General features: G+C 31.6%; 1 protein-coding gene across 3 annotated transcripts; it reads right to left on the bottom strand.

The window, feature by feature from the left end:
- On the bottom strand, positions 1-27,504 carry Wdr59 (WD repeat domain 59). Of its 3 annotated transcripts, none has more exons than XM_072535328.1 (8): positions 27,217-27,504; positions 24,659-24,797; positions 22,846-23,383; positions 19,075-19,554; positions 16,256-16,973; positions 12,098-12,218; positions 5,792-5,821; positions 1-700 (listed from the first exon to the last, which is right to left on the bottom strand). In XM_072535328.1, exons 1-8 carry the CDS (start codon positions 27,327-27,329, stop codon positions 179-181), a joined length of 2,661 nt encoding a protein of 886 aa, XP_072391429.1. In that variant the 5' UTR covers positions 27,330-27,504; the 3' UTR covers positions 1-178. The 3 variants fall into 3 exon arrangements, with proteins under 3 accessions (XP_072391429.1, XP_072391428.1, XP_072391430.1); XM_072535327.1 differs by having other exon boundaries at positions 22,843-23,383; positions 27,217-27,500; XM_072535329.1 differs by lacking the exon at positions 5,792-5,821 and having other exon boundaries at positions 22,843-23,383; positions 27,217-27,502.

The raw sequence follows: 27,504 nt of genomic DNA, 5'->3' as shown, positions 1-27,504 counted from the left end.
TACAATATTTTTTATTGAAATATATACATACTAAGTTACAAAGAGGATGTTGTAATTTAATTTAAAGCAACTTAAGGTAAATATTAGATTCCCTATTGTTATAACAAGCATTAAAATTAAATTATCACATTGTATTAGAATTTATCACATTTATGTATCTGGTCTTTTTGCTATAATGCTAGGGATTGAATATACCAACAGTTTCTACTAAACATTTACAACCACATCCTGTCAAACAAATTTCGTTAAATGAAAACCACCATTTAAGACATTTAGTATGACCACCATGACCACACAATACACATGCGTTCGCTGAACCTCTTACAGATATATGACACACTGTACATTTTAATGTCAGTTTCTTGCAAGATTTACAATTACTAAACCTAGCTGGCTTTAAACAGTCTTTACAGTCGCTAACAAACTCAACTCCTTTGTGAGATTCAGGGCTAGTACACATATATTTAAGAACTTCAATTCTGTTATACATCAGCTGCCATCTATGTAGAGTTTCGGCATATGCCAATTTGTAATATTCATAAACGGAGTTGGGCCTGGACTTCGGGGTAGTTACTTTAATTGGACCTTCTACGGTTAGGTTATCCAAGGAAGTAGACCTAGTTGTGCGCATCATAGGTAGTACCCAACCGTCAGCTACTACGTCCGCAGGTGGAATAGTATGATATGGAGAACCTTCCGGCTAAAATCATTAAAATACAAACGGTTAAAAAAAATCATTTAAAATTACGAACGATTATATTGATGAGATGCAAAATATAATAAACATTTTTTTTATATAAATATCTCAATAAACCACACTTAGTACAATTCGTGATAATACTCTTCTTTATTTTGTGGTATTTACTTTTGTTATAGGTTAAATCTAATATCAATTTTTTCTCTTCATTAAATTCTTATTCGTTATCGAATGATGCTGACCACAGAGTATTTTGCTAACAGTTACGCGAGACATATCTGTAGTGGCCACGTGATAGCATTTTCAAGTTTTAGTCATAATATGCGTGGCTAGTTTTTTTAGTCTAGTCATATAATATGAAAAACAATTTACAATTTTTTGAAACAAAATTTTAAATTCAAAAGATATTTGTTCTTCTTCTTCTTTTTATATAGACATGACTCTGTCTGTTTTTCAATGTGCCTCCAGTAAGTTGTCGTTCCATTGTTTTCCTGGTCTTCCTAGAACCGGGGAACCGTCTCTTGCCGTCTTTACAACTCTATTTGTTGTCATTCGGCTTATATGATCGTTCTTATATAGGCTTTATATATATATATATATATATATATATATATATATATATATATATATATATATATATATAAGAATAAGAAAAAAGAAGTACTTGTGACTTGTTTGGAACAAATATATAACTGTTTTGGATGGGTTGGAGTCAATAAAAGGGCTATTGGTTAACTATTTTTTTATTCTCGAGCTGTTTACAATTATTATCAAGAGCTAAAAAAGACAAAATACTTACAAGGTTGAACTAAAAAGAAAAAACAATTTTTGTTAACTTATCAAATAAAAATTAGTTTAGAAAGTAAAAATTACTGCTAATACATCTTCAAAATATTTAATACAAAAATGTTTTAATCCAATAAATGTTTCTCCGAAAATTTTTATAATTTTGAAAACATTTTTTTTAATACAAAAATAATTGAATTTATAAATAAGTTCAAATAGCAACCAATTACAAATAGCCTCAATGTCATAAATGCCAACATAAAATTTTTATTTTTGACAATTATATTGCCAACAGTAAAATTTCGTTTAAACATTCTTTTTTGTTTAGTAACAAAAAGAAAGACTAGATTACTAGATACTAATATATAATAATAGACTACCCATTCTAAGTAGCTATGTCATGGATGATGTTATCAGTGATTGTATCAGTAATTGCACTTTTTTCATTCCTTTTATTAAGAGATATGTAGATGATTTAGTTTTGGCACTTCCTAAACACAAAATTTATGAAACAGTCAACATTTTCAACAGTCATAATCAACATATACAATTTACAGTTGAGGAAGAGGTAGATAATTCTTTACCATTCCTTGACATGAGAATTGTAAGAAATACAGACAATATGTTGAAAACCAGATGGTTCAGAAAACCCATATGTAGTAATAGATTTATAAGCTATTACTCTCACCATCCAAATAAGATGAAAATGAACCTTATAACAGGATTAAAAGAACGTGTTTTAAAACTTTCTCATCCAGATTATCTACAAGAAGATCTTCAATTATTAAAAAATATTCTAATTGAAAACTCTTATCCTCCAGATATGCTACATAGGATGCTTTTTTTCTAATATTGATAATATAAATAATTTAACACCATTTTTTGCTAAATCTCAAAACATTGTATCTAACAATCAGAACATCTATTATCATTCACTACCTTTTATACCATCATTAACACCTAAATTAATACAAACACTAAAGGTTATTGACAATATAAAAATAGCAACAAAGAACATCAAAACTATTTCATCTTTATATTCTAAAACTAAATATCTTATAGACAAATTTGAAAAAACGAATTTAGTATATAGCATTAGTTGTACTCAGTGTGAGGCTGAATATGTTGGTGAGACCGGAAGAAATCTTTCAAATTGCATTATTTCTCACAAAAGTGATTGCAGAATTAAAAAACCATCTTGTGCTTTGGCAGAACATGTAATCGATAAAGACCATATTATGGATTTTGATAACATTAAAATTTTATGTAGTGAAAGTAATAAATTTAAAAGGACTTTTTTGGAAATGGTTTGTATTAGCAAAAGTGATAATAGTTTAAACAAAAGATCAGAAATTCAAAATTTAACCAAAATTTATAATTATATTCTTTCTTTATGATTTATATATAAAACTTGTAAAATGTCATATTTAATTCTCCATATATCTGTTACATTCTTTCAGACATCTGTCAACGGTGAATAAATCTTCTTCTTTTTGTTACTAAACAAAAAAGAATGTTTAAACGAAATTTTACTTTTGGCAATATAATTGTCAAAAATAAAAATTTTATGTTGGCATTTATGACATTGAGGCTATTTGTAATTGGTTGCTATTTAAACTTATTTATAAATTCAATTATTTTTGTATTAAAAAAAAAATCTTTTCAAAATTATAAAAATTTTCGGAGAAACATTTATTGGATTAAAACATTTTTGTATTAAATATTTTGAAGATGTATTAGCAGTAATTTTTACTTACTAAACTAATTTTTATTTGGTAAGTTAACAAAAATTGTTTTTTCTTTTTAGTTCAACCTTGTAAGTATTTTGTCTTTTTTAGCTCTTGATAATAATTGTAAACACAATTGAAAGCTCGAGAATAAAAAAATAGTTAACCAATAGCCCTTTTATTGACTCCAACCCATCCAAAACAGTTATATATATATATATATATATATATATATATATATATATATATATATATATATATATATATATATATATATATATACTTCTAGCTCTGTCCCATAGTGTCTTACCATCAATTTTTCTTTATCCTCTCTGTGTCAGGTCTTAGTTCTGCCGCGTATGTCATTATTGGTCTGATGACTGTTTTGTAAATTCTGCCTTTCGTTTCTTTCCCGATATTTTTATTTGTCCATATTGTTTAGGCAGCCAATTAGGCAGCCTGCGGCTCTGTTTGTTCTATTCCCGTAGCTTTTTCAGTTCTTACTTTTTTTATTATTTCGTCCATATAATCAGGTTTAACAATAGAGGACTCAGGGAATATCCCTGCCTTATTCCATTGCCAGCTTCAATAGGGTCGGTTAGTTCTTTTTCTACTTTTACTTTTATTGTGTTGTTTTGGTAGATATTTTCGATCGTTTTGATTATTCCTAGAGGTATCTCTCTTGCATACAGTAAGTGGATAGCGTCTTTTAATTTGACTCGGTCAAATGCCTTTGTAAGGTCCACGAAACATAGATATGCTGGTTTGTTGTATTCTAACGATTTCTCTTGCACTTGCCTCATTATAAATATAGCGTCGATGCATGATCTTCCCGACCTAAAACCTTGTTGTTCTTCTGCTAGTGTTATAATTTCATTCAATTTATTTTTTATCACTTTGATTGTTAATTTTAGTGTTGTGTTTAATAAATTAATTCCTCTGTAAATTTCCGGGTCCGATTTGTCTCCCTTTTTGAAGAGAGGTATTAGGATGTTTGATCTCCATTTTTGAGGAATTCTGTTTTGTTCTGTTATTTTTTGGATTAGTCTTAATAGTTGTTTGGTCAGATCTGGTCCTCCGTACTTTAGGAGTTCTTTTCTATTTTTTAATTTCCTTAATGCTTCCTTTACCTCTTCCTCCTCAATATTTATTTCTTCGTTTGTCGTCACCTCTGGTGTTGGTGGTTCATTATCGTCAGCTTTAGCAAATAGTGATCAAAAGTAGTCTACCCCTGTTTCCTTCTGAATGTGTTACGTTTTTATTAGTTCGTTCATCTCTTTTCTTTGTCCTCTGATCATTCTCCATATTTCTTTTTGTGTTCCGTAGAAATCGTGTTCCATCTGATTTGAGAAACTCTGCCGGTGTTCCTTTTTTATGTGTCTAACTAAAGTATTCGTTTCATTTCTGATTCGTTTATAGTGGTTGTATGCCTGTTGTGTTTGTTGTGTTCTGTATTGTAGAAAGGCTTTCTTCTTTTCTTCACATTTTCTCATCAAGATATTTGTTAGAACAGTAAATTTTTGAAACGAGTTACGTTTGTTTTTATACTAAATTATTGTGTGATCATAAGAAAAATATGGATAGTCACATATATAAAAAATACATTAAAAATTCAGATTAACAAAAATTTATTACAATACTACATTAAAATACCAATCGTCGCTGGAATGGTACGATTTTTTAAAATTCGTCAAAACTGCAATATCTTTAATTATATTTACAGCAAGATCTTATTTAACAAAAGGCATTATTAGATGTTGATATTAGATGTAATAAACTTTTGATATAGGGAGAAAGAATAACGATGTTTACGAACTGAAATTATTCTCTTTTAGTTAAAACATCAACTGCTTCTTTTTCAAGTGTCACTAGGCACTTCTTTTTGTCTGAAAATCTGATATATCCTCACAGAACAATTTGTATAAAGAGAAAATCATCGTTTACGCATGATTGTGAATTTCGTCCGAAAATCATAGAAAACTTGTATTGATTTCCTTCTCAAGGAGAAGGAAATAACTAACTCTCAGACAAGCTGCAGCGGAAAATAACATATTAGGCAGCCAAGATTACAAGCGTTGCCAATGCAAAGGTGGTTGTAAAAATAATAAGTGTGCATGTCGTGCAAACAATAAAATTGGTAATTCAAAAATGCCACGGTTTACTATCTTGTCAAAATAAAAATGATTAGTCTTCAAAAGTTGTTATAAATAAAACATAATACATCATGGGTAGTTTTGTTTATTTATCAACATTGGTCATATTATGCTTCTGGCCATTGTCGTTATTGACCGCTTATTAAGAAAAATCTAAGTTATTTTTTACAACATTGGCCAATAGCTAATGTCATTGTCGTTAAAGGCCGGGCATTGTCGTTAATAACCAGGCAAAATGGACATTCACGACATATAACTAATAGCCAAAATCTGTTTAAATGTATGTATATCTTGAATATTGAATCACAGAAAAGTTTAAAAGTAGTCATAATCATAAATGTTAATTAAATAAAGCATTAAAAAGAAATTCGCTGCAGACTATACGAAAATACGTTACAACATCATGTAAATAAATTAATATTAATTACCTTCAACCATTTTTTCCCTGGTACTATTTGCTACAAAAGAGAAGTGAGTATGAGTGAAAAATTAATAGTTGTTAATGTGATATTGTGATAGGGCAATATATTTTTTATCTCTTTCAATAAAAAAGTATTCATTAAAATAAAAATAAATATCAATTCAAAAAAATATTCTATTTTCTAGGTTTTAGGTTCTCATAAATGTCGAAATAGTCATGAGCATCGGACACTCATACGCAATTTCAATAATTTGTCTGTTCTAGCATTCTCTCCCTCTATCTTTATTATATATAATAATATTCTATTAAAAAACTTTATTTGTGTACATAAATATATTGCCCCGACACGATATTTAGCTACAGTAAACTATGATGCTGAAAATTAAGAATGATTTGATGGCATTAATGTAGAGTAAATTTTGTTGCGATAACTCGATACGAGTTAGAGCATGCAAAACATACACTAAGGTAACTGGTTCATTAAATTTTTAACCGTTAAACTACAGAAAAATGTGCAACAAAAAATATAACACGCTTTGAAGTAAATATGATATATTTTAGTTTATGATAGCATAATGAAAAAAAGTTTTGAGAAAAAATTACTTATTCAATATAATTGAACTTAATATTCACTAAAAATTAAACTAGAACGTTTCCCATATCAGCGGTAGAGGTAATGGTGAAGCTTCAATTTCTGCAATTTTGCTTGATGACGAAGGCCAAGACTGTACCAGATAAAATAAATAAGGCTAGGCGTTTAAAGAGTTGTAGTCTATTATATAAAAATGAATCCTTATTTCCCTATGTGATGCCATAACTAAAGAACGACTTTACCGATTTCACGCATCTTTTTTTTTAAGTTTTCTAATACTATGTACTATTTAAAGAATGTAGTATTTAAATTTCGCTCGTTTAACAATTCCGCGTTTGACTTTTTTGTTGTTTTTTTTTAATTCATTATCTTTTATTATTTTAAATCTTATAAATGATTAAACAATCAATCAAGTCAAAATGAAATAAAAAATATAATGAAATTGTAAGAAAAATAGTAAAAGCAACAATTTTATTTTCACATACAAACAGTAACATCTACTCCTTTAGATTGACGTCACTAAAACAATTACTATCTTCACATCTATTTACTTTAAGGGAAGTAGGGTATTTTTTGGATTTTTTTATTCCATAGTCTTTAAGGGTATCCAGTTAAAATTTCAGAGTGATCGGTTTTAGGCATTTAGGAGTGAGTGAGTTAAATACGTGAGGTGATCGAGTGAGGTGAGTGAGTTAGGTTAGTGAATGAGGTGAGTGAGTGAGATGAAGTGAGCGAGTGTAGTGAGTGAGTGAGGTGAGTCAGTGAGGTGAGTGAGTGAGGTGAGTCAGTGAGGTGAGTGAGTGAGTACTCACATAGAAATTGGAATAAGTACAGTATATGTTAATGAAAGGAAACACGAGTTTTATTATGGTTATTAAGTGTTAAAATACGAAAGAAATTCCAAGAGGAAATTTTTTCTCAAAACTTACGTCTCGTATGCTATAATAAATGTATAAAAATTAACAATCAGCACTGCCTTACTCAAAAATTAGACAAATAGCTCAATGTATTCTTTATATTATTAATATATTATTATGTATATTTTGCAATAGAATGCATATGAAAGAGCACTATCATATGAGTGTACGGTTAAATAAAAAGCGTTACAAATGTATGCTCAACGTGCAATAGGTGTGTTATAAAGATTATAAAGATTAGAATCAGCTTAAATTAAAGTTTATGAATATATATATATACATATATGTATATATATATATATATATATATATATATATATATATATATATATATATATATATATAGTGTGATTGATTGGTGCGAGGAAGCCTAGTAGATCGTTTATAGTAAAAGATACAAAAAAAGTTAATTATAAAAATTGTAAATACCTTTAAACTCCTTTAAAATTTGTTACAATCTTACGGAATGTTTCATAACGGCGTTCGTAACTGGCCAATCACGCACTCCGATCTGCGCATCTCACCCGTCAGGCTTTCTGATTGGTCTCCGTACTTGTTCTATTTTCTGATTGGTGAGTGAGTTTCAGGCCACGCCTACGTTCGACTTCACCAAGGTTACGAAAATGGAATAAAAGACGGTGCACTTTTTTCAGAAGGCCTTTTCGGTTCTTGACTTAATTTAGTTAAGACCTCTGGTTGGGGAATACCTTACCAAATTACTTGTATTATTTTTGAACCTCAGAAGGGAATTAGACTTCCCTTCTGCAACCAGCTCCTGTATACTTCCTAATTATTATTTGTATTGCTTTTATTTTCTGCTTTAGGAATATCTCCATTTTATTGTGTTTTTCCTTATAACCTTATTTGCCATTTTATATTTAATATTCGTATTATTATATTTTTGGTATTTATATTTTAGCATTGTTGTTTGACGATTTACTTTTTTTTTTGTCGTAACGTCGTTGCTCCCGAGTCTTTGCATAGATTTGTTTCAGCTTGATATAACCTACTTTGTTACAGCTATATATATGTGTGTATATATTATCTAAACAATAACCATCTTTCTTTTATAGGCATAAGTTTCGCTATTTATGTACTTATCCTACCTTTTTTTAAGTGTTCTAATTACCTATTACCATTCGCATATTTTCCATACTCTTGCCATTCTATTTTAGATATTTCTCAGACCCTCCTACAAGGCGGGTTGGAGGTTAGTTCGCATTTCCGCTACGCCCTGCGGCTAAGCAACAGACACGCTCTCTAAAGCTTGACTCTACACGTTGTTTCATATTATTCTATAAGTTTACGAAAGACGGTTTCCGAGGAATACTCCGAAATTCAAACTCTCGTAGAGCGTATTATAAGTGGGACAACGCTGAGACAAACAAGAGGCGTTCATCAGTGTAAACCCATAAGATCACACATTTCAACCACAGAGGCACACCGAGGAGATTCTCTCAGAGAAGGGAATCAAATGGCGAACTGACCCCTTCACGTCCGGAATTGGTAAAAATATAGATTTCTTCTTCCTTTTCTCTTTTCTTTGTTTACTAGTTAAATGGAGTCACAGAGAGTCTTAAGGTCATCTGTATATTTCTTTACAAATGCTTCTTAATGTAAGCAACTCTTTCAATGACCGCTTTCATGCAAGAATAAATGTTTTGGGACGTCATTTTGAACGTCTTATCTAAATAAGATAAGTTAAAATTAAATATTATTTTATTTTTGTGTGTTGATATGTTTTGTGTTTTTTTCAATGTTCCATTAGTAAATTTTTTTGTAAATTGCATTTGAAATAAATTGTTTTATTTTCTATATCGTTATTTGATTACTAAACTAGCATACACGAAAGATAAACTGTCAATTTTTGACAAATCAATCATGACCAACTCACAATAATTATTGGCAAATATTTAAATAGATAATAATGAATACTTTGATAGAAAAAATTAAAATTATCCAAAAAACTAATACACTGCTTCATAAAAATTGAAGTATGGTACAATGATATAAAATATAGAGTATTATATTTAAAATTACCAAAGAAAAATTGTACTTGTATTTTGACTTAATATGAATGTATTCGATTTATTAAATATTATCATTGTTCCTATACTCATTTTTAATTATACAATGAGCTAAGATTTTCATTTAATATTGGTTATAACTGTTTAAATACCCAGTATAACAGGTTACAACTTTATATTGCTGTGATGGAGAAGAGAAGCCAATTTTAAATTAAAAATAAAATACAGGGAGTGTCGTTTAAAAAATTCTGATCTAGCATGTTGTTATGATACACCTTGTAAGATTGTAACTACTTTTAAAATATAGAGTTTAAAGCTGCCTGCAATTTTTGTACTTAACTCATATTAAAATTATTCTGTGAAATAAATCAAGTCGCACATTTTACAAGTTTTGAATTGCTGAAGAAATGCAGAATTATTGTTATAAAACAATTTAGGATCAAGCCTAAACTCTCACTTTTAAATAGACATAAAAACTTTGAATATTAAGAAAAACATTCTGTATTTCTCGACAAGTAAAAAATTGTAAAATATACACTTGGATGCAAAAAAAAACGCACCAGAGAAAATTTTGGTCAAATTCAAAGTATTTCAGTTTTTTTTTATTTTTGGCCCTATTTTGATGATTTTTTTTAACACACTGTGTAAAAATTTATAAATTTTAATTTAGTATCGTGAGTTTTTTAATAAAATTTTGTATTTGACTTATTATATGGGGTTAATCGTAAGGTGGTTTTTATTCTAAGTTTGAAACATCTTGTGGAATAATTACGTTAGCGGATTTTCGTAAAACCTTGTTTTTCGGTTGCAACCATGTCTTCTAAGTCTTATGTTTTTTGTTTCATGTGAAAATATGGATTGGTTCATTTTTAGGAGCAAAATGACTTTGCCACTCGCAATTTACGACTTTTCCTATTATTACCATTATCTTTTGTATTAATTTGTAATACGACGATAAAGCTTTGGTGACTGATATCGAAGGAATGTCATATCGACATCCCAGAAACACTGTATTTAAATATTGATTAAAAGCAACGACATGATCTTGGTTTTAATGAACAATGATAACAATAACAAAACATAAAAAAACAACAACTTAAATGTAACTTAACCTGAGTACACAAATAAAAACGAAAAACTACTAAAAAAATTACTTAATACTTTGTACTGCCTCGCCTAGCCTCTACAACTGCCTGTACACGTCGGCTCATCCTGTCTATGAGGATGCGAATATCATCTTGCTGGATATTTTGCCATTCCTCTTCTAGAGCCAAGCGAAGTTCGTTAATTGAGGTTTTTGCGACTTCGCGACCTCTAATATTTCTACCAAGCATCTCCCAAACGTGCTCTACTGGTTTCAGATCTGGCGAACACGTTGTACAGTTCATTTTATTAATACCACCTTCCTCTAAATATTGCGTAACACACATTGCAGAGTGGGGTCGCGCATTATCTTGCATTAATAGAAAATCATCGCCGATATATAGAGAAAAGGGTACTGCGTGATTCGCGAAAATTTCCTCAATATACCGATGTGCAGTCAACGAACCCTCAATAAATACCAATTCAGTGTGCGCCTCTTGGGATATTCCTGCAAATACCATCACCGAACTAACCATGGGGACTGAAAGCGCACTCCGCAAATCTCTCTCTAGTTCGACGGCATACTCGTTCTCTCCCATCTGATGTGTGAAGACAGTACGTCGACTCATCCGTAAAAAGAACATTACTTCATTGTTTTAAATTCTAATGTAAATGTTCCCTGAAAAATTGTAGTCTAGCCACTCTGTGCCGTGGAAGTAATTTGGGCCCAGTTGCTGGTCTGCAACTTTGCTAACCACATTCATGTAATATTCGATGAATTGTAAATACACTTACGTTATTGCCTCGGGCCCCTTGAAACTGATTTCTTGTTTGCACCGCTGTTAAATGACGATCCCGCAAAGCGTTGACTCGTATAAAACGATCATCTAAAGCGGTAGTTTTGCACTTCTTGCCACTTCCCGCTTGATTGTTCCAGTTCGTATAAAACGTTCCACTACCCTTTGAATGGTAGAGCGATGAGTCTGTAGTACTCTAGCCAATTATTCATAATTTCGCCCATCTTCAACCAGAGCAACGGCTTTCGCACAATCTTCGACACTAAGAACCATGATCAATCATAGGTAAACAAAATGTAAGTGTCACTATGACGCAATGATAACAGTTACCAAAGGCATCTCGTCGTATTACAAAATACCTCAAAATATTAAATAAACCAAGGCATATTTTGACATGAAACAAAAAACACAATGCTTAGGAGACATGGTTGCAACCGAAAAATAAGGTTTTACGAAAATTCGCAAACGGAATTATTCCACAGGATGTTTCAAAGTTAGGATAATAAAACCACGTTTTAATTCACCCCGTACAATAAGTCAAATATAAAATTTTATCAAAAAACTCCCTATACCAAATTAAAATTTATAAATTTATATACAGTGTACGAAAAAAATCATCAAAATAGGACTAAAAATAAAAAAATTAAATACTTTGAATTTTACCAAAATTTTCTCCGTTGCGTTTTTTTTTGCATCTGAGTGTGTATTATTTAAAAACAATAATGGAACTTAAATACATACTTTTGTGATATTTTCCTCACAGACCAAGTTTTGCGTCGTATAGACCTTTTACTTAATTTAAGTGTTCTATACACCAGTACCACTCTGTATGCATACATAACAAGCGAATGTGTAATTATCAAAATAATATATATTCTCCTTATGAGTTTTACTTACTCCTGGTGATAACAAAGACTTCAGAGATGATTTTCTACTTGACATATCGTGTTCTTTACCAAAAATGCAACATAGCATAGCTGCCATTTGAACATCATGTTGGGAAGCATAGTGAGAAATTCTAAAAAAAAAGATACATATACGAGTGTTGTCTTTTTAGTTTTGCATATGTATACACTAAAGACAAAAGTTTTGTATATAAAGACAAAAAATGTATACACTAAATACACAATAAAGATGCACGAGAAGTAAAAAAACCAATCCATTATGAATGTTACGATGAGCACATCATAAATTATATTAAGAGCGTAGGCGCAAAATTTAGGGCCAATGCTTTTTTAAATGCATTTATTTTTCTCGTATCCTGAGAAAAATAATAAGTAGTTTTTAAAAATTTAAACACAGAATGAAAGATTACATTATTACCGAAGACCGAAAGTCCCTTAGAATAAACAACAAGTTTTTTTATGAGATATTTAAAATTCTTATCTTAATCACACTTAATTTTCTCATCTTTTTCACCCCTGTAACTTTCAGGGACTTTCGGCCCTCATAATAATGTAATCTTTCATTCTGCGTTTAAATTTTTCAAAAATATTTGTTAGTTTTCTCAGGATTCGAAAAAAATGAATGCATTTAAAAAGCATTGGCCTGAAATTTTGGGCCTATGCTCTTAATAGACATCATAGCATAAGTTACCGGTGACAGTAGGAATTAACAGGATACCGTATCATGTACTAGTCATTATAGGCGGAAGAACTTACTATAACTTAGTTGGACCGCTGTTGTCTCGGTGTTACTGTTATAGCAAGGGCCTGCGCCAGGGAATTGTACGTACTTAAATTTATTCTTACATAGAAGTAAAAACTTTTTGTCTATAATGGTATATTTTATTAAAAAAATAATTTAAAATTTATCAAAAAGGATTGCACATTGATAAATTTTAAATTATTTTTTTAATAAACTATAACACAAGAAGTTTTTACTTCTATTTAAGTTTTTTAAATTCTGTTTACTAACTGTTGCCAGTTTGCAGCGCTATCTTCCTTTTGTATTCGTCCCCACCACGTCTCAGTTTGATATGGAGGGATGGTGTCTATTTTCTACTGTAGAGCTAATAGAATTCGTCTGGACGAGTAGTTTTCATTTGCTTGTGTTCAGCCTAAATAAGCCTACATATTTTATGAAAAACGTTACATCCCTATAATTTGCTATTTCTTATTATTAGTATTATTATGTATTTACTGTTAAAATCTACTTTCCAATTACATATAAACTTTATATTGCTGTAATGGAGAAGAGAAGCCGATTCCAAATTTAAAATAAAATGCAGTGCCGTTTAACAAATTCTGGTCTGGCATGTTGTTATGAAACACCTTGTAAGATTGTAACTACTTTTAAAATGTGGAGTTTAAAGCTGCCTGCAATTTTTGTGAATAACTCATTATTCAAATTATTATTGACATACAACCTTTGTCAGTAAGGCGGCGTTCATACTCGGGCGATATATCGTAGACGGTATGCGATACGCACAAACAGATACTTAAAATCTAAATAGAGACGATAAAATGGTTCACTTTCGCGAGATTGCACAACATATCGCAAGTGATATATCGTTCGAAGTGCTACGTGTCGGTCACCCTCGCGATTTATTTCACCGATATTTCAAGTTGTTAACATGTTAGGAAGAAAAGAAGACAGTTATTTTGATTAATTTAGTGAAAGCTCGTCAGTGCATCTGGAACTATTCCCTTATTGCATACAGTAAGACAGATGTGACGAGCACTGCATGGAGAGAAGTTGCATCAGAAATAAAAGATATAGGTAAATACATTGTTTATTTATTTATTTATTATTTATTAGGTGAAACAAGTCACTAATCAAATTGTTAACTCATAGTGTAAATATTTATACACAGATTTAAAGAATTCATCGTACCTACTAGATAACTGGGTCTTGTAAAAGTATTCACCTAGTTTACTTCGTAAGCACTTTGCTGCATTCAAATTGCTGTTTTCACTAAACGTACTATTATCTGGCAATGCTGGTACTATACAACATTTCTTAAAGGACTGTGGAACATAAGGTTGCCCTTCTCGTCTGCATATAAAATTATGAAGTAAGCATGCTGCCTGAATAGTTTGCACAGCATTACTTGTGTTAGTATAAATTGGTCGGTGAAATAGACGAAATTTTGACGTTAGTATTCCAAACTACATTCCACACTTTTTGTACCTCTTGAAAGTCGAAAATTAAATATTCTTTTGGCATCATTTAATACGCTTTTTGGAAAGGGCCGCATTATATTATGTTGGAGAGGAAATGCTTCATCTGCCACAAAGTAGAATGGAAAAGTATTGTCATTTGCCTCGCCTGGCAAGGGAGTTGCTTTTGGTATGTTCAATTTGCTATTATGCAATAATTTGCCAATTGTTGATTTGCGAAACACAGGATCATCTATTACAGTGAACATTCCATCTGCGTCAGATAAAGCCATCAGGACAATTGAAAAGAACCCTTTATAATTATAATATGACGACCCTGTATTAGGGGGACACTGAATGCGGAAATGTTTTCCGTCAAGAGAACCAATGCAGTTAGGTAAATTCCATAACTCATAATAATGTTTTGACATTTGCTTTCAAGTTTCCTCCGTTGGTTGAGCCATATACTGTGGTTGTAAATGGGACCGTATAGTATCACAAGTCGAATGAACAAGGTAACTGATGGTTGATTTACCTCTGTAAAATTGGAAGGAAAGATCTTGAACTGCTTCCAGTGGCTAGATACTTGAAAAAAAAAACTATAAATTAGTTGGAAGTTTTAAATAGTTATGTCAATATAGGTGCTTTTGTTGTAATAAACATCATTTTAACACGCGATTTATTTTTAATTTTGTTTCAGAAAAAAAACTGTCGAGAGCGATGGAAGAACATCAGAACAGCATATGTGCGATCACTAAAACCGCCCAAGTCTGGGGCTAGTCAAAATTCAAAGAAAAGTTATTATTTAGCCGAACATTTAGCTTTTCTGCAACCATATTTGAAAGGAGGAGAAACCTCAGAAAATCTTACTCACGTTCAAGATACTGCAGTAGAGGAATCCTATATCAATCAAAATGATGGAAGTGAGACAATTATTGAAGAGGAAAAACCTGATGAAGCTTCTTCAGAGAAATTAATAGAAAAACCTGCTCATAAAAACTCAAATCATACATATAAAAAACCAAAAGTGAGACAATTATTGAAGAGGAAAAACCCGATGAAGCTTCTTCAGAGAAATTAATAGAAAAACCTGCTCATAAAAACTCAAATCATACATATAAAAACCCAAAGGGAATAGACCAAGTCGACGATGTTTTTATAGAATGGTTCAAAACAAAAAAATCTGTTAATAAAAATGATCAAGATGATGAACAGCATTTCCTTCTTTCTATTTTACCTGATCTGAAACCATTAGTTTACGTCGTAAGAGGACTTTCAAAATACAAACAATGTCTCTGTTACATAAGTTATTAGAAGTAGATGAACGAGAGAATGTAGAATCCAGCATTTCAGTTGCTTCTAGCCCATCTGTATGGAGTTTGTCATCCCATCATGACACCGAACAATTCAATTCGATTACCGAAATGTCAGAAGAAAGTGGAACTGAGAGGTACAATTTATAAAAAACTATAAAAATAAAACTGTTTAAATAATAAAAAAATTGAAAATAAAACATCTATATTTTATTTAAATTGCTGATTATATTCACATCTACTTACCATAGTAATCAGGAGTTTTTCATCTGGAGAAATTGTCATCCTGAAATGTGTATCTTTTTTTCAATGGTTCTTGCCACTAAGCTTTTCAGAAAATGAAAATTTTCAGGTTTCATTCGATAAAATTCTTTGAACTTTGATTCGTGTTGAGACAGCTCTCTGTAAATAACAGCCAAGTATCTACGCCTAAACCAATAAGCCACTACAACTTCTTCCTCACTCGAGCTCATAATTGTAACTGAAGAGAATTGTGCTTCCACAATCATTGAACTGTCGCGGCGATTTATCGTCCGTTCTCTTTGTACCTTCCTAGCAATATATCGTGGCGATAAAATGTCGCTTATCGGATATCGCCCGAGTATGAACTATAAAATAAATGATAAAATTAATATACTCACAGTGATTGCATTAATTTATTTCCAAAAGGATGATTATTCCACGAATTCTCTTCATCTGCTTGTTGAGGCCCTGCAACTAATTCAGCAAGTGTCCATGCTTGAACCAAATCCCACCGACCCACCACCGCAGCGGAAGCAGCGTTATGTTTACAGATGGTACCAACGTCACCATCTAGAATGTACTCTTCGGCTAACTGCCTGTTGACGAAAAAGAGACCCAATACATCATATATATGCACAACTGCCTTCGTAAATTTTGAATAATTATGCTTTGCCCTCGATCTCTGACGTTGAAAATAAAAAGCAGATACTGTCATGTAGTCCTCATTTCGTTTAGAATAAATATTTTCTAAAGCCGAAAGAGCCCGCGGTGTCGTCGACATGCCTCTGGGAAGTATATCCATTTTTGTAGAAAGTCTTCGAGAATGCACTGGCCTGCCAAAGCAAACTAAAGTTCCTACCGAGCAGAATTTAGCTCCAGATGTCCTAGGAAAAGGTATGTATGCATCATTATATCCTGCAAAGAGGCTAGATGGTTCTAGATACGGTCTGTTATATATTCTACTATTTTCAGTGTCACTAGAAAGCTGTTCAAGAGTTGTAACCATTTGTCTCAGGCAGGGTTCGAGACATGTTCGATTTTTTGAAACTCTCTGCTGCGCTAAATGTTTCAGCATTTGGAGTAATTGAAGTATTATAGGTTCGTTGATATTGGAACCTAAAAAATACGTATTAACTAAATTTTCTTTTTTTTTTAGATTATAGTTGTACAGAACACAATCAAAATAAACTAACTCTGTTTTATTTTGTTTCTTAGTGGTTTATTAACTTTTGGACTTTACAAGACTATATACATATTTACAGATAGATAAAAATTACTATTTAAATGGAAATAAGCCACAATTAAAGGTTAAAGTAAGTTTATTGACCTTTCAATTTTCACTTCGGAAATCGTTCTCAAAATACAAACATTAATAAATTAAACATATTTTGTTTTTTTGTTACTTGGTGGAGATTATGTAGATGATGTATTCTCAATATGGCCTTATGGATCAGAGTTGTTGGACACATTCCTAATATAAACGATAAAGAAGAGACATTCATGGAAAAGGAATATAATAGTAACACACTATCTTTTCTGGATGATTTGGGTGTTGTATTGTTGTTGTGATAGAGAAATTGACTGAACAAGACGTTACTAAAGAGTTATGATTGATAAGAGGAGATTCAGATGTGTGGCTTGACTTTAGACTTTATTAAAAAACAATAAAAACAAATCTGAAGTGTCAACTCCGCAACTGTCAAATAACTGTTAGCAATTTATACCAAAATGTCACCTTCGTTCGATCGCAGTTAAAGTGTGATCTGGACAAGTGTGCTTCACAAAAACGCTTTGTAATCCAGTTATACAAAGTAAATAAAACAATTTATGGTGTATTTCTTTAAGTTTACATTAATACAAATCTTCAAACATTATTTGTACGTGTATATAATATCTGCAATTCCAGTATACTTGGCTAAAAAATTCTAAGAAGGACTAGACCTACGACTTAAATATTTTGTATTGATATCATGTGACTGTCGATAAACGGAAAGTATTTAAACCATCTAAGATATGCAGATGACGTAGTACTAATAGCCGACAGCTGGAAAGAACTGAAGACGATGATCGATGAGCTTCATACGGAATCCATAAAAAAAGGACTGAAAATGAATCTGAGTAAAACTAAGCTAATGTCGAATAAAGATGATCAACCGATGATAACCATCCAAGGAACAAAAGTGGAACATGTAGAAGAATACATATATCTGGGTCAGAATATCAAGGTAAACAAAGAAAACCAAACTACCGAAATAAGCAGACGAGTAAGAATGGGATGGGCCGCATTTGGAAAGCTCTCATACATACTGAAAGACAAAAAGATACCCCAAAACCTTCGAACCAAAGTGTTCGATTCTTGTATCCTTCCCGTTCTCACTTACGGAGCTCAAACCTGGACATTCACAAAAAAGAACATGGACAAGATTCGAAAAACTCAGCGAGCCATGGAACGACAGATGCTTGGTATCTCACTAATAGATCGGCAAACGAACGAAGCAATCCGGAACAAAACAAAAATAAAGGACGCCGCGAAACAAGCAGCTAAATTAAAATGGAAATGGGCTGGACACAACGAACGTCTCGAAGATGGTAGATGGAACAAAGAAGTCGGAAACTGGCGACCGTACGATGCGAAGAGACCAAGAGGAAGACCTCAAATGCGCTGGAGCGACGATATCAAAAGAGTCGCAGGACCAATGTGGAAACGCCTAGCACACAACAGGGATGAATGGCGAGAAATGGGAGAGGCCTTTATTCGACAATTCGGATAGAAAAAGGGCTAAAAAAAAAAAAAAAAAAATCATGTGACATCACTCACTATGGTGCGGATGACGTGCATCGGGATTTATACTGTACCAACTATACATAATATTGATAAAGATTCAGACTTTTTCTATGTATGGGACGAAACAATAGCAGGGAGAGGTGCTCAAGAAATATCAGCCTGTAGCATAAAATATTTAATTTACAGACTACTATCAAGGAAATAGTAACTATTTACAGTGACAGAAGGATGGGAGAAAACGACAAATAACGAAGGTCCAGTAAAAAATGATCAGAGATTATTACAGATGATCTGAAAGAGAAGCAAATTATGAACTGGAAAGAAAATGCTAAGGAGGGGAGAGAGTCGAAGAAGATAATATTCAGCTAAGGAATTACAAGGCCTGCAGATAGCTCGTATATGTGCTTGTTAATTTTTATCATCAAAACTTACCTTCTTTAATAACTTCAAACCCGGGAGGTACTCCATGGGGATAGGCACTAGGAAAACTAACTTTTAAATTGACAACAAAATTGTTGATTGCAGCATTAACCAAAACAAATCTTGAAATATAATCCATTTTCTTTATGATCAAGTTCGGTATGTGTACATTTAAAAGAGAGAATTCCTGTTGAAGTGGTTGTATTTTGGGAGAACTCTTTTTAAACGATTTTATGCTTTCGTCACTGTCTATGTTAATCTCATTTGATGGTTTGATTTCTACTGGTTCGTAACCACATAACTTTTGAATAAATGGCTCTATTTTCCACACCAGCAATGTCTGATCCTTGGACCAAGTGACTAGTTGGAAGTCAGAATCGCCAGATTTCTGTTTTCTCCATTCGAATTCTAGAACAACGTCTCGGTGGCCAACGAATGTGTGCATCGGTGTAGCTCTGTTGGCCGTATTCCATAGAAGTAGACTATTCTCACCTAGAAGTAAATTCAATAAAGAGATCTGCCAAAGCTTAATAATTATATAGTGGAGAAAATTGGTAGCTAAAACTATTTTAAAATTTTGGAGAATAATTTTTGACAAACTAGAAAAAAAGCAAATAAATAGATTCTAAAATATTTCAAAGTATCCGAAGATAATAATTAGAAACTTTGAAGGTTCCACAAATTAAAACTTTTAAGTATTTTACAATACAAAATATTTGTAGTCTGAATCTAACATTTCGAGAAAACTAAAAATAATTAGTAAGAAATATGATATACAAGTAAACGGACAAAAATTTAAAAATATGACTTATCATATAAATAGTATCATGTGGTTCAGTTTTATGTGGCTTAATATATTTTGAAACTGTGGTTAACAGTAAAAGAGGTAATAACCTTAAATATATAGAGGGCTTACAATTGCTAAAAACGAAATTAAATAAAAAGATTTAGCCATCTCACTAAACAAAAACACTAACATACCTGATGTGGTACAAATTCCAGACAAACGAAGAAGCAATATATTAGTACCTGTTTTGAAAAAACTTGTTATTGTTGGGATGAATAAAGGTTTTTATTGAAAATAAAAAAAAACAATAAAACAATCAGATAACACTGCCTGCCTGGCACAGTATAGATTATTTGTTTTAGCTGTAAATTGAACGAAAATAAATAAACTAACTTTCGCCTTCAAATAGAAAAATATGACTTATGTGGGTTAACGGATATGTAAAGGGGACGGATTATTGGTCTTGTGGAGTAATGAATATCTCAGGGGGACATAGCTACAGTTGTAGGCGTAACACAGTGCGTTGTGTCAAAAACCTATGCTAGGTATCAGAAGTTAGGAACGCTTAAGTATACACCAAGATTAAGTCGCCAAAAAGTAACAACGGCTTGTCACGATCGTTTTATTGTCCAAGTAGCTAGAAGAGACCCAACAATTTCTCACCCGCAACTAAAAAAGCAGCTTTTGTAAGGTACCTACTGGTGTAAGTGTTTCAGTTGAAACAATAAAAAGACTACGTGCCGAAGGACTATACAGCAGTAAACAGTTACCGATTTCCGAGTTAACCAGGCAGCACAAGATTGATCGCCTAAATTGGTGTCTTCAATACCAAAACTGGAACATTGGAAATTGGCAAAATGTGCTATTTTCAGACGCAACCAGGATTTGTGTAAAACCATATCACCGATGAATTTGTGTACTTAGAGGTCGAGGAAGACAAGCAAGAACGGAAACAGCCAGATCTGTTCACAGACCTAAAAGAGGAAGTGTTATGTTCTGGGGAAGTAATATGGTCGATGAAAAAACTTCTTTAATTTCCATTCAATCAACTTTAATTGCTCGACGGTATGTTGATTTGATTCTAGAGCCTCTGTTAGACTCTGAAAAAGTACAGTGGGAAAAAATTTAATTTTCATGCATTATAACCATCCACATACCAGCAGAGTCACTACAGACTTCCTTGAAGCAGAATATATCGCTATTCTGTAGTGACTTGCTTGATCACCCGACCCTAACCATATAAAGCATTTGTGGAATATGCTTTAAAAAAGAATTAGACCTCACTGGGATCATCCATAAAATACCGTACAGCTAGTAAAAGTTGCTCTTGAAGAAAGGAAACAACCTACAACGATAAAATGTTGACAATTAATTTAGGAGCATTCGAAACGCTCACGACCTACGCGAAATATGGGCATGCATAAAAACATTTGTGTGATATTTATATATACAAAAATCCATTAGAATGGTAAGTGAATATATATATACACTCATATTCACTCAATTTATGTGACAGTACCGCTGGGAAATAGAAATTTGTCCTGCGATCGGCCTACTTAGTATATTAAATTATTATATTAAATATTAAATAATTTAATATTAAATAATTGTTATCCACACATTTTTCCCTTGGAATTTCAAATTCCAAGGAAAATTCTGCACGAGAAATGGTCTACGGAGAGAGAGAAATAAAGCGAGTGACATGTAGAAAGGAGGGGGGAGAGGGTTTCTAAAATTAACGGCACCAAATAGTTACCGCTGCGCTACTGACAGCTTGGATAAATATCTCAACAAGGCGCTCGGATCGAATCGGTACGAAAATAAGGATTTGCGTTGAATCTTCGTAACAGTAGTAGTCAGATAATTGTGTAAATACACAGAGGATATAGATTTTTGAAGTGAAAACTTCTTTAACCACGTTGTGCACTTTTTGGGTGGGAAAAAATCATGGAATTTGCGACCGTCACCGCTGCGCAAATTGGTCGCAAAGTTAGAACGGCTAGACGGATCGTGACGTATCAGGTCTCGTTGGAAAGGGGAGAGGGTAATTAATATAATGACGGAAAAAACAAACATAGCGGCATTGCCAAATAGGCATTACATAATATTAATTCATCGTTAACTGAAAGGAGAGGGATAACCATTATATTAAGATAAAAAAACAAATAAGGCGACTAATAAAAGGGCACTACGCAGCATCTTCGTTATTAATGAACGTATAGTTACATACAAGACATCAAATGTCACTATGGATGAAAATAGATTTACCATAAGACAATTTTTGATTTATTGACTTAAACAAGGCCTCTGGCTGAGCACAAAATAAACAACTGCTCGGATCTTCACATGCGACATAGCGAATGAAAGGGGAGGATATAACGAATATATTAAGATAGAAAAAAAGAAACAAGGTGACTAATAAAAGGGCACTACACAGCATCTTCATTATAAATGAATGTATAGTTACATACGAGATATTGGATGTCACTTTGGATGAAAATAGATTTACTATTTAGAATGATGTAGTTTGATGAATAAAATTATAAACTATTTGTACTTAACGTTGTCAGAATGACATTTCCATTGTTTTTCAATCGAGTGTCTAGTTTAAATTAGCGACATGCTTCATGTAAATATCATTAACTGTGTTAAAGTTTTTAGTTCGGGTGTATGAGGGATACAGATAAGTACTAAATATTGATCAATAAAGTTTGAAATTTCACTGTGTAGAAAATCGCGCAATTGGGGCATCGCAACTTAAAAGTGAAATATTAAGTTTAAGGCAAGTCAATAGATCTGTGAAAACAAAAAAAAAGGAGAGTTGCAAGGGCGTTGGAGTTCCAAGCTGTGGAACAACTTCAACAAATAAAAAATGCAAACAGAAAAATTGGAAATAAAATTAAAAGGGTAAGAACACATATAGTATATCCTATGTTGTGATATATTGTATCATATAAAATATCATTCATTTTTAGAACTGTTTTAAATACAACTACCTCTTCTCAATTGCGGCACTACAGCGGTAACCAAACCATTTCCAAAGGGAGTATGCCTAGCTCTCCATACTGGTGCATTGGTGGTCAAAACACATTCTGCTCTTCTAGGATTTGTTGTATCAAAAAACTTGACTGTACTATCTTGGCTAGAAGAACATATATGATTCTCAGAAGTTGTACTCCAATCCAATCCATGAATTTTTGCTAAATGTGCCGCGATATACTGTACAGGAGCTGTTCCTTTCCTTTGATCCCAGATTTTTATATCACCTTCATGTGCAGTCGCAAGTAAATAAGATGAAACCTTGTTCCATCGAACCTGCGATGCTTCTGCAATGGCAGATAATGACAAAGTCGGCCTCCGAGAATCCCTTAAATCCCAAAGATGAATAAAAGTATCTACGGAGCAAGACGCCAATAAGTAAGGATCGAATTTATGCCAATTTAAATCTGTTATAACTCGTGTATGAGCTCTGACTGAAAAAGTCGGTATGAGTTCATCCATTCGCCATGTTAGAACTTCTAGTCTTTGGTTACTCTAAAACAATTACATAAATATTAATCCATACAAATATTAATTGTGCTAATTTAATCAAAGTAATTTATAAGTTCGTTATTTTACATTACACAAAATTTTCTGTTCTGTATTATATGCCCATATTTGCACTGTTATACAATAGCGTGGTATGCAAAGCATTTGTTTAATAAACAAAGAGATTACCAAACAAAATTTGAGAAATAAATTTTAAACTACACGTGGAAAATAATATAAGAATATAAACTCTCCGCGGTGAAAAAAAGTGACAAAAGTGTCCTATAAGTAAGTTTTAGAAACATTTTGTTGTATTAAAAACATATGATTATCAAACATTTCGGTTCTTTGAAAACCGATCAGGAACGGAGTCTTGACCAAATTTAATGCGACGTTGCCGGTTGTTCAAAAAAGTTTAAAAAATCAAGAAACCAAATCAGATTACTTATAAAATTAACTAATTATAGAAGACTGCAACCAGCATTAAAAAAACTGTTAATTGTAATTTGTCTTGAACTGGTAATTTGTCTTAAATTCAAAAAAAGGAAGTCTACTGTCTACCTCCAGTTCTCATATTCTTCTATTATATTGAGTATTCGATCTTGTTTATGTTTACCTGTATTCCATTTCTTGTGTAGAACTCTTGCATCTTATCTTGTACGATAACTACTACATCAATAAACTTAATGTATATAGGTAGGTAGGTATGATCATACTGGTATGCCCATTCTTTCATACTTTCTTTTCCATGGTTTCAAGAATTTTTTCTATTATAAGTATTTTAACTAAGCGGGGTGTAAATTTTTTTCTTGATTTTAATGGGAATTTTAACATTATATAGTGCTTTCACTATTTTGGGTAATTTTTGCGGAACTCTGATATTGCTCATTGTTCACTTCCCAATTTAGATTTACATATTGACTCATATACCTTCTTGGGGTCAATAAATGCTAATAGATCTATTTATTTTTGCTACTTTTTTTCTGAGTTCTTCTAATGTATCAAAGTGATATACCTGATTTTACTGCTGTAAACCCAATTTGTTCTTTCCCAGTTTTTTTCCTTGATTCAAAATTTTCCACATAGTCTGCAAATAAGACACTAGTTCATCAATAATTCTCTCATTTTTTCTAATCCTTTTCTTATATATGGAATTAAAAAATGCTTGTGTCTATTCAGTCCAAAAATTAAGTCCCTTTTGAGTCCACATACAAAATATCTCAAATATCAAGATTTTAAATTTTAAAGTATAACTAAATAAAAAGTTTAAATTAATTTTACCGAGATTACGCATAATTCCTTGTGATAAGTAGTAGGATTCCATTCTGCTGCTCCTACATCGTATTTACTCTGACGTGGAAATTTTTGGAAACCAACATTTACAATATCTTCTAAATTTCGTATCGCTAAATATCTTCGACTAAAAACAAAGATTATTTACAGTACACAGAGAAACATATTCACATTTTACATATAATTAGTTGAAGAAGGTTGAAGACATCTTATGGTTCTCAAGGAGAAATTTAATGAAGAAGTATACACATAAGTGTTGTAGAGTCAATGTTAGTGTTATAAATTTTACAAATAGGTTAATAAGTATGTAAGAATTCCAAACAAACCATACTAAAAAAATAACATTAGATATAATACCAGCACAGTAAAAAGAGCTATTGGCAATACAAAGAATGGAAAAGGTGGAGACCAGGCAAGGTATATTGAAAAATGCTCTAACTAATTAACGACAATAATCTTAAACCATTACTAGTATTCAAAATATTGGTGTTTACCTGATGATTGGTTCTGGAAAAAGTAAACCCAACAAATGCTGACAATTTAGATTAATTAGTTTAATAAGTAATATATTAAAATCTTATAGTCATATACAGAGAATTTGAAAAAAAATAAGAGATAATCAGTGCGTTTTACCAATTATGAAAAGACATTTGACAGTGAACCACAAACAATCTTGTAGAAACATCTATGACCTTGACTAAAAAGATACTGTACTTTTAAGTATGTATGCTGGTAACAAACTGCATCAGTTAACACATCTATAAAAGAGCAGTATGATGAATTGCACAGTTTCTTCTCTTCGTTTCAATATAACCTTAGTAGAAAATGTACAAAGCACCCTTAAATATACGTAAAATTATAGAAACTTAACCAATTAAAGATATGCCGATGAACAATTATTTAAATAATTGTAAGAAATATCAATATCAAATAATTAATCGTTGGTGTTTTATATAAATTAAAAAATTGCAGAATCCATAAAATAATATAATGAAAATGTACTTTCTAAAAGCTTTCTCTTTATATTTGAAGCATACAGCATATACATTATAAGAACTTGGCACCACTGCTAACCACCAATATTAACCTCCATGAAGGTTCATAGGAGGCTATGTTCACTTTGCACTATTAAGTAGGATGCCCGAAGAACCTTGGGATCAATAAATCTTCTTTTGTTTTTCATATTTCTGTCCCTTTGCTTTGTCTTCAAAGAATAGTTCTAGGGGAAAGGTCCTTGAGTCTTGCAACTTGATAATAGGTTTTCTCTTGTAAAGAAAAACTATTGAATTTAGGATTGGGATTTCTTCTTGTTCCTCTCAAATTCTCATGCCTTTTCTTTTTCATGAAGGAAGAGGCATAGAATCTTAAAATCTAAACATTTTTCTAATCTTTGGATGATGGTTGGTAAAATATTTTCCAATTCTTCATTACATTGCCTTTTAAATTATTGTGTATATTTTATTTGATATCGTCTTGTTTCTAACCCTAGCACATGCTTTGAATTGTTGCTTTAGTGTTGCAAAAAGGAGTTGGTGATCAGAGCTGCGGTCAGTGCCAGGTCGTGTTTTACATTGGCTAATAGATGTTTTTCAGTGATGTTTAATAATTATGTAAGATTTATGAGTAATCTGTTAATGTTATATGGGTATAAATAAAAAAAGGAGACAAAACTAACATTGAAGAATTATGTCAGGGTAAAACAAGTAGGGCTGGTTGGTGGAAGTTAATAATAATATAAAAACATATTATTAAAGACAAGAAGAAACAAAAGCACAGGAATAAACAGAAATTTTATATAAATTTACAAAAAGAAAATGCATTACAGTTATGAATAAATTGAAGTTTTTGAAGGACGGAAAACTGTTAAAGTGGCACCTACAATTCGAACAAAAATTGTTATTTATGATTTCGGATTGTAAATAGAAAAAAGACTTGTAGCCACTTAACTACATGACATTATATTCCCAATAGATTCACAGCAAACATAGTGTTTATCAAATAAAACCTATGCTTAAAAACAATTGAAGAATCTTACCTAAAGAATAAATAAAATAATAAAGTTGTTCTTACACTTTCCAGACAAAATAGTCAAACTATCTAAATACTACATTTTGATTCGTCTTTATGAAGCAGAAGCACAGATTTTCATAATATGGTATTAAAATCTCATGAAATGTTGCATAGTTATTGAAAATCTATTAGAGGGGTCATTAATACATCAAAAACTTTTGTTTTTGAATGTTACGAAAGAAAAACAATACAAGATATATGATAAAGCATATTCTGTACTTCTATGTAAAAGACTAGATATATAGAAATGTGTATAGGTAATGGACAATTTCTGAAAAATTATGTCACTGCATCACCACAATAAATTTCATTAACTTAATAAGCTTTATTTAAGTATATAAACTTAATTAATCAATTTATCAAACTAGGCTTATTTCATATTTTTAAATTTTCAAAATTCAGGCACTGTTGTTACTATATACCATTAGAATAATTAATACTTTTCTATGTATTTCAATTTCACTTAAATTACTTACCCGGCTAATAACACAAAATTCCCAGTAGAATCAATTGCCATTGCATTGGCTTGTAAATCTTTACATTCTAGTGCTATGTAATATTCACTATTCCAAGTCGTCGACATTTTCATTTTTTGTGTTTCTTTGGAGTTAATTATTTTATAACTAAGTTAAATTGTAAGAAAATTCGGACTATTTAATATTTATCCTACATAAACATCACTTTTATAATACTGAAAATGTCATAGAATGTCAGGTCAGGAACAAAACATAACCTTTAAATACGTTTCTTCTGTAACTAAATGT

Source organism: Diabrotica undecimpunctata, chromosome 6, assembly GCF_040954645.1.
Source record: "Diabrotica undecimpunctata isolate CICGRU chromosome 6, icDiaUnde3, whole genome shotgun sequence".
NCBI classification, from domain to species: domain Eukaryota; kingdom Metazoa; phylum Arthropoda; class Insecta; order Coleoptera; family Chrysomelidae; genus Diabrotica; species Diabrotica undecimpunctata.
Note: the sequence above shows the minus strand (reverse complement) of the source record. Positions and strands in the feature narration are given on the sequence as shown.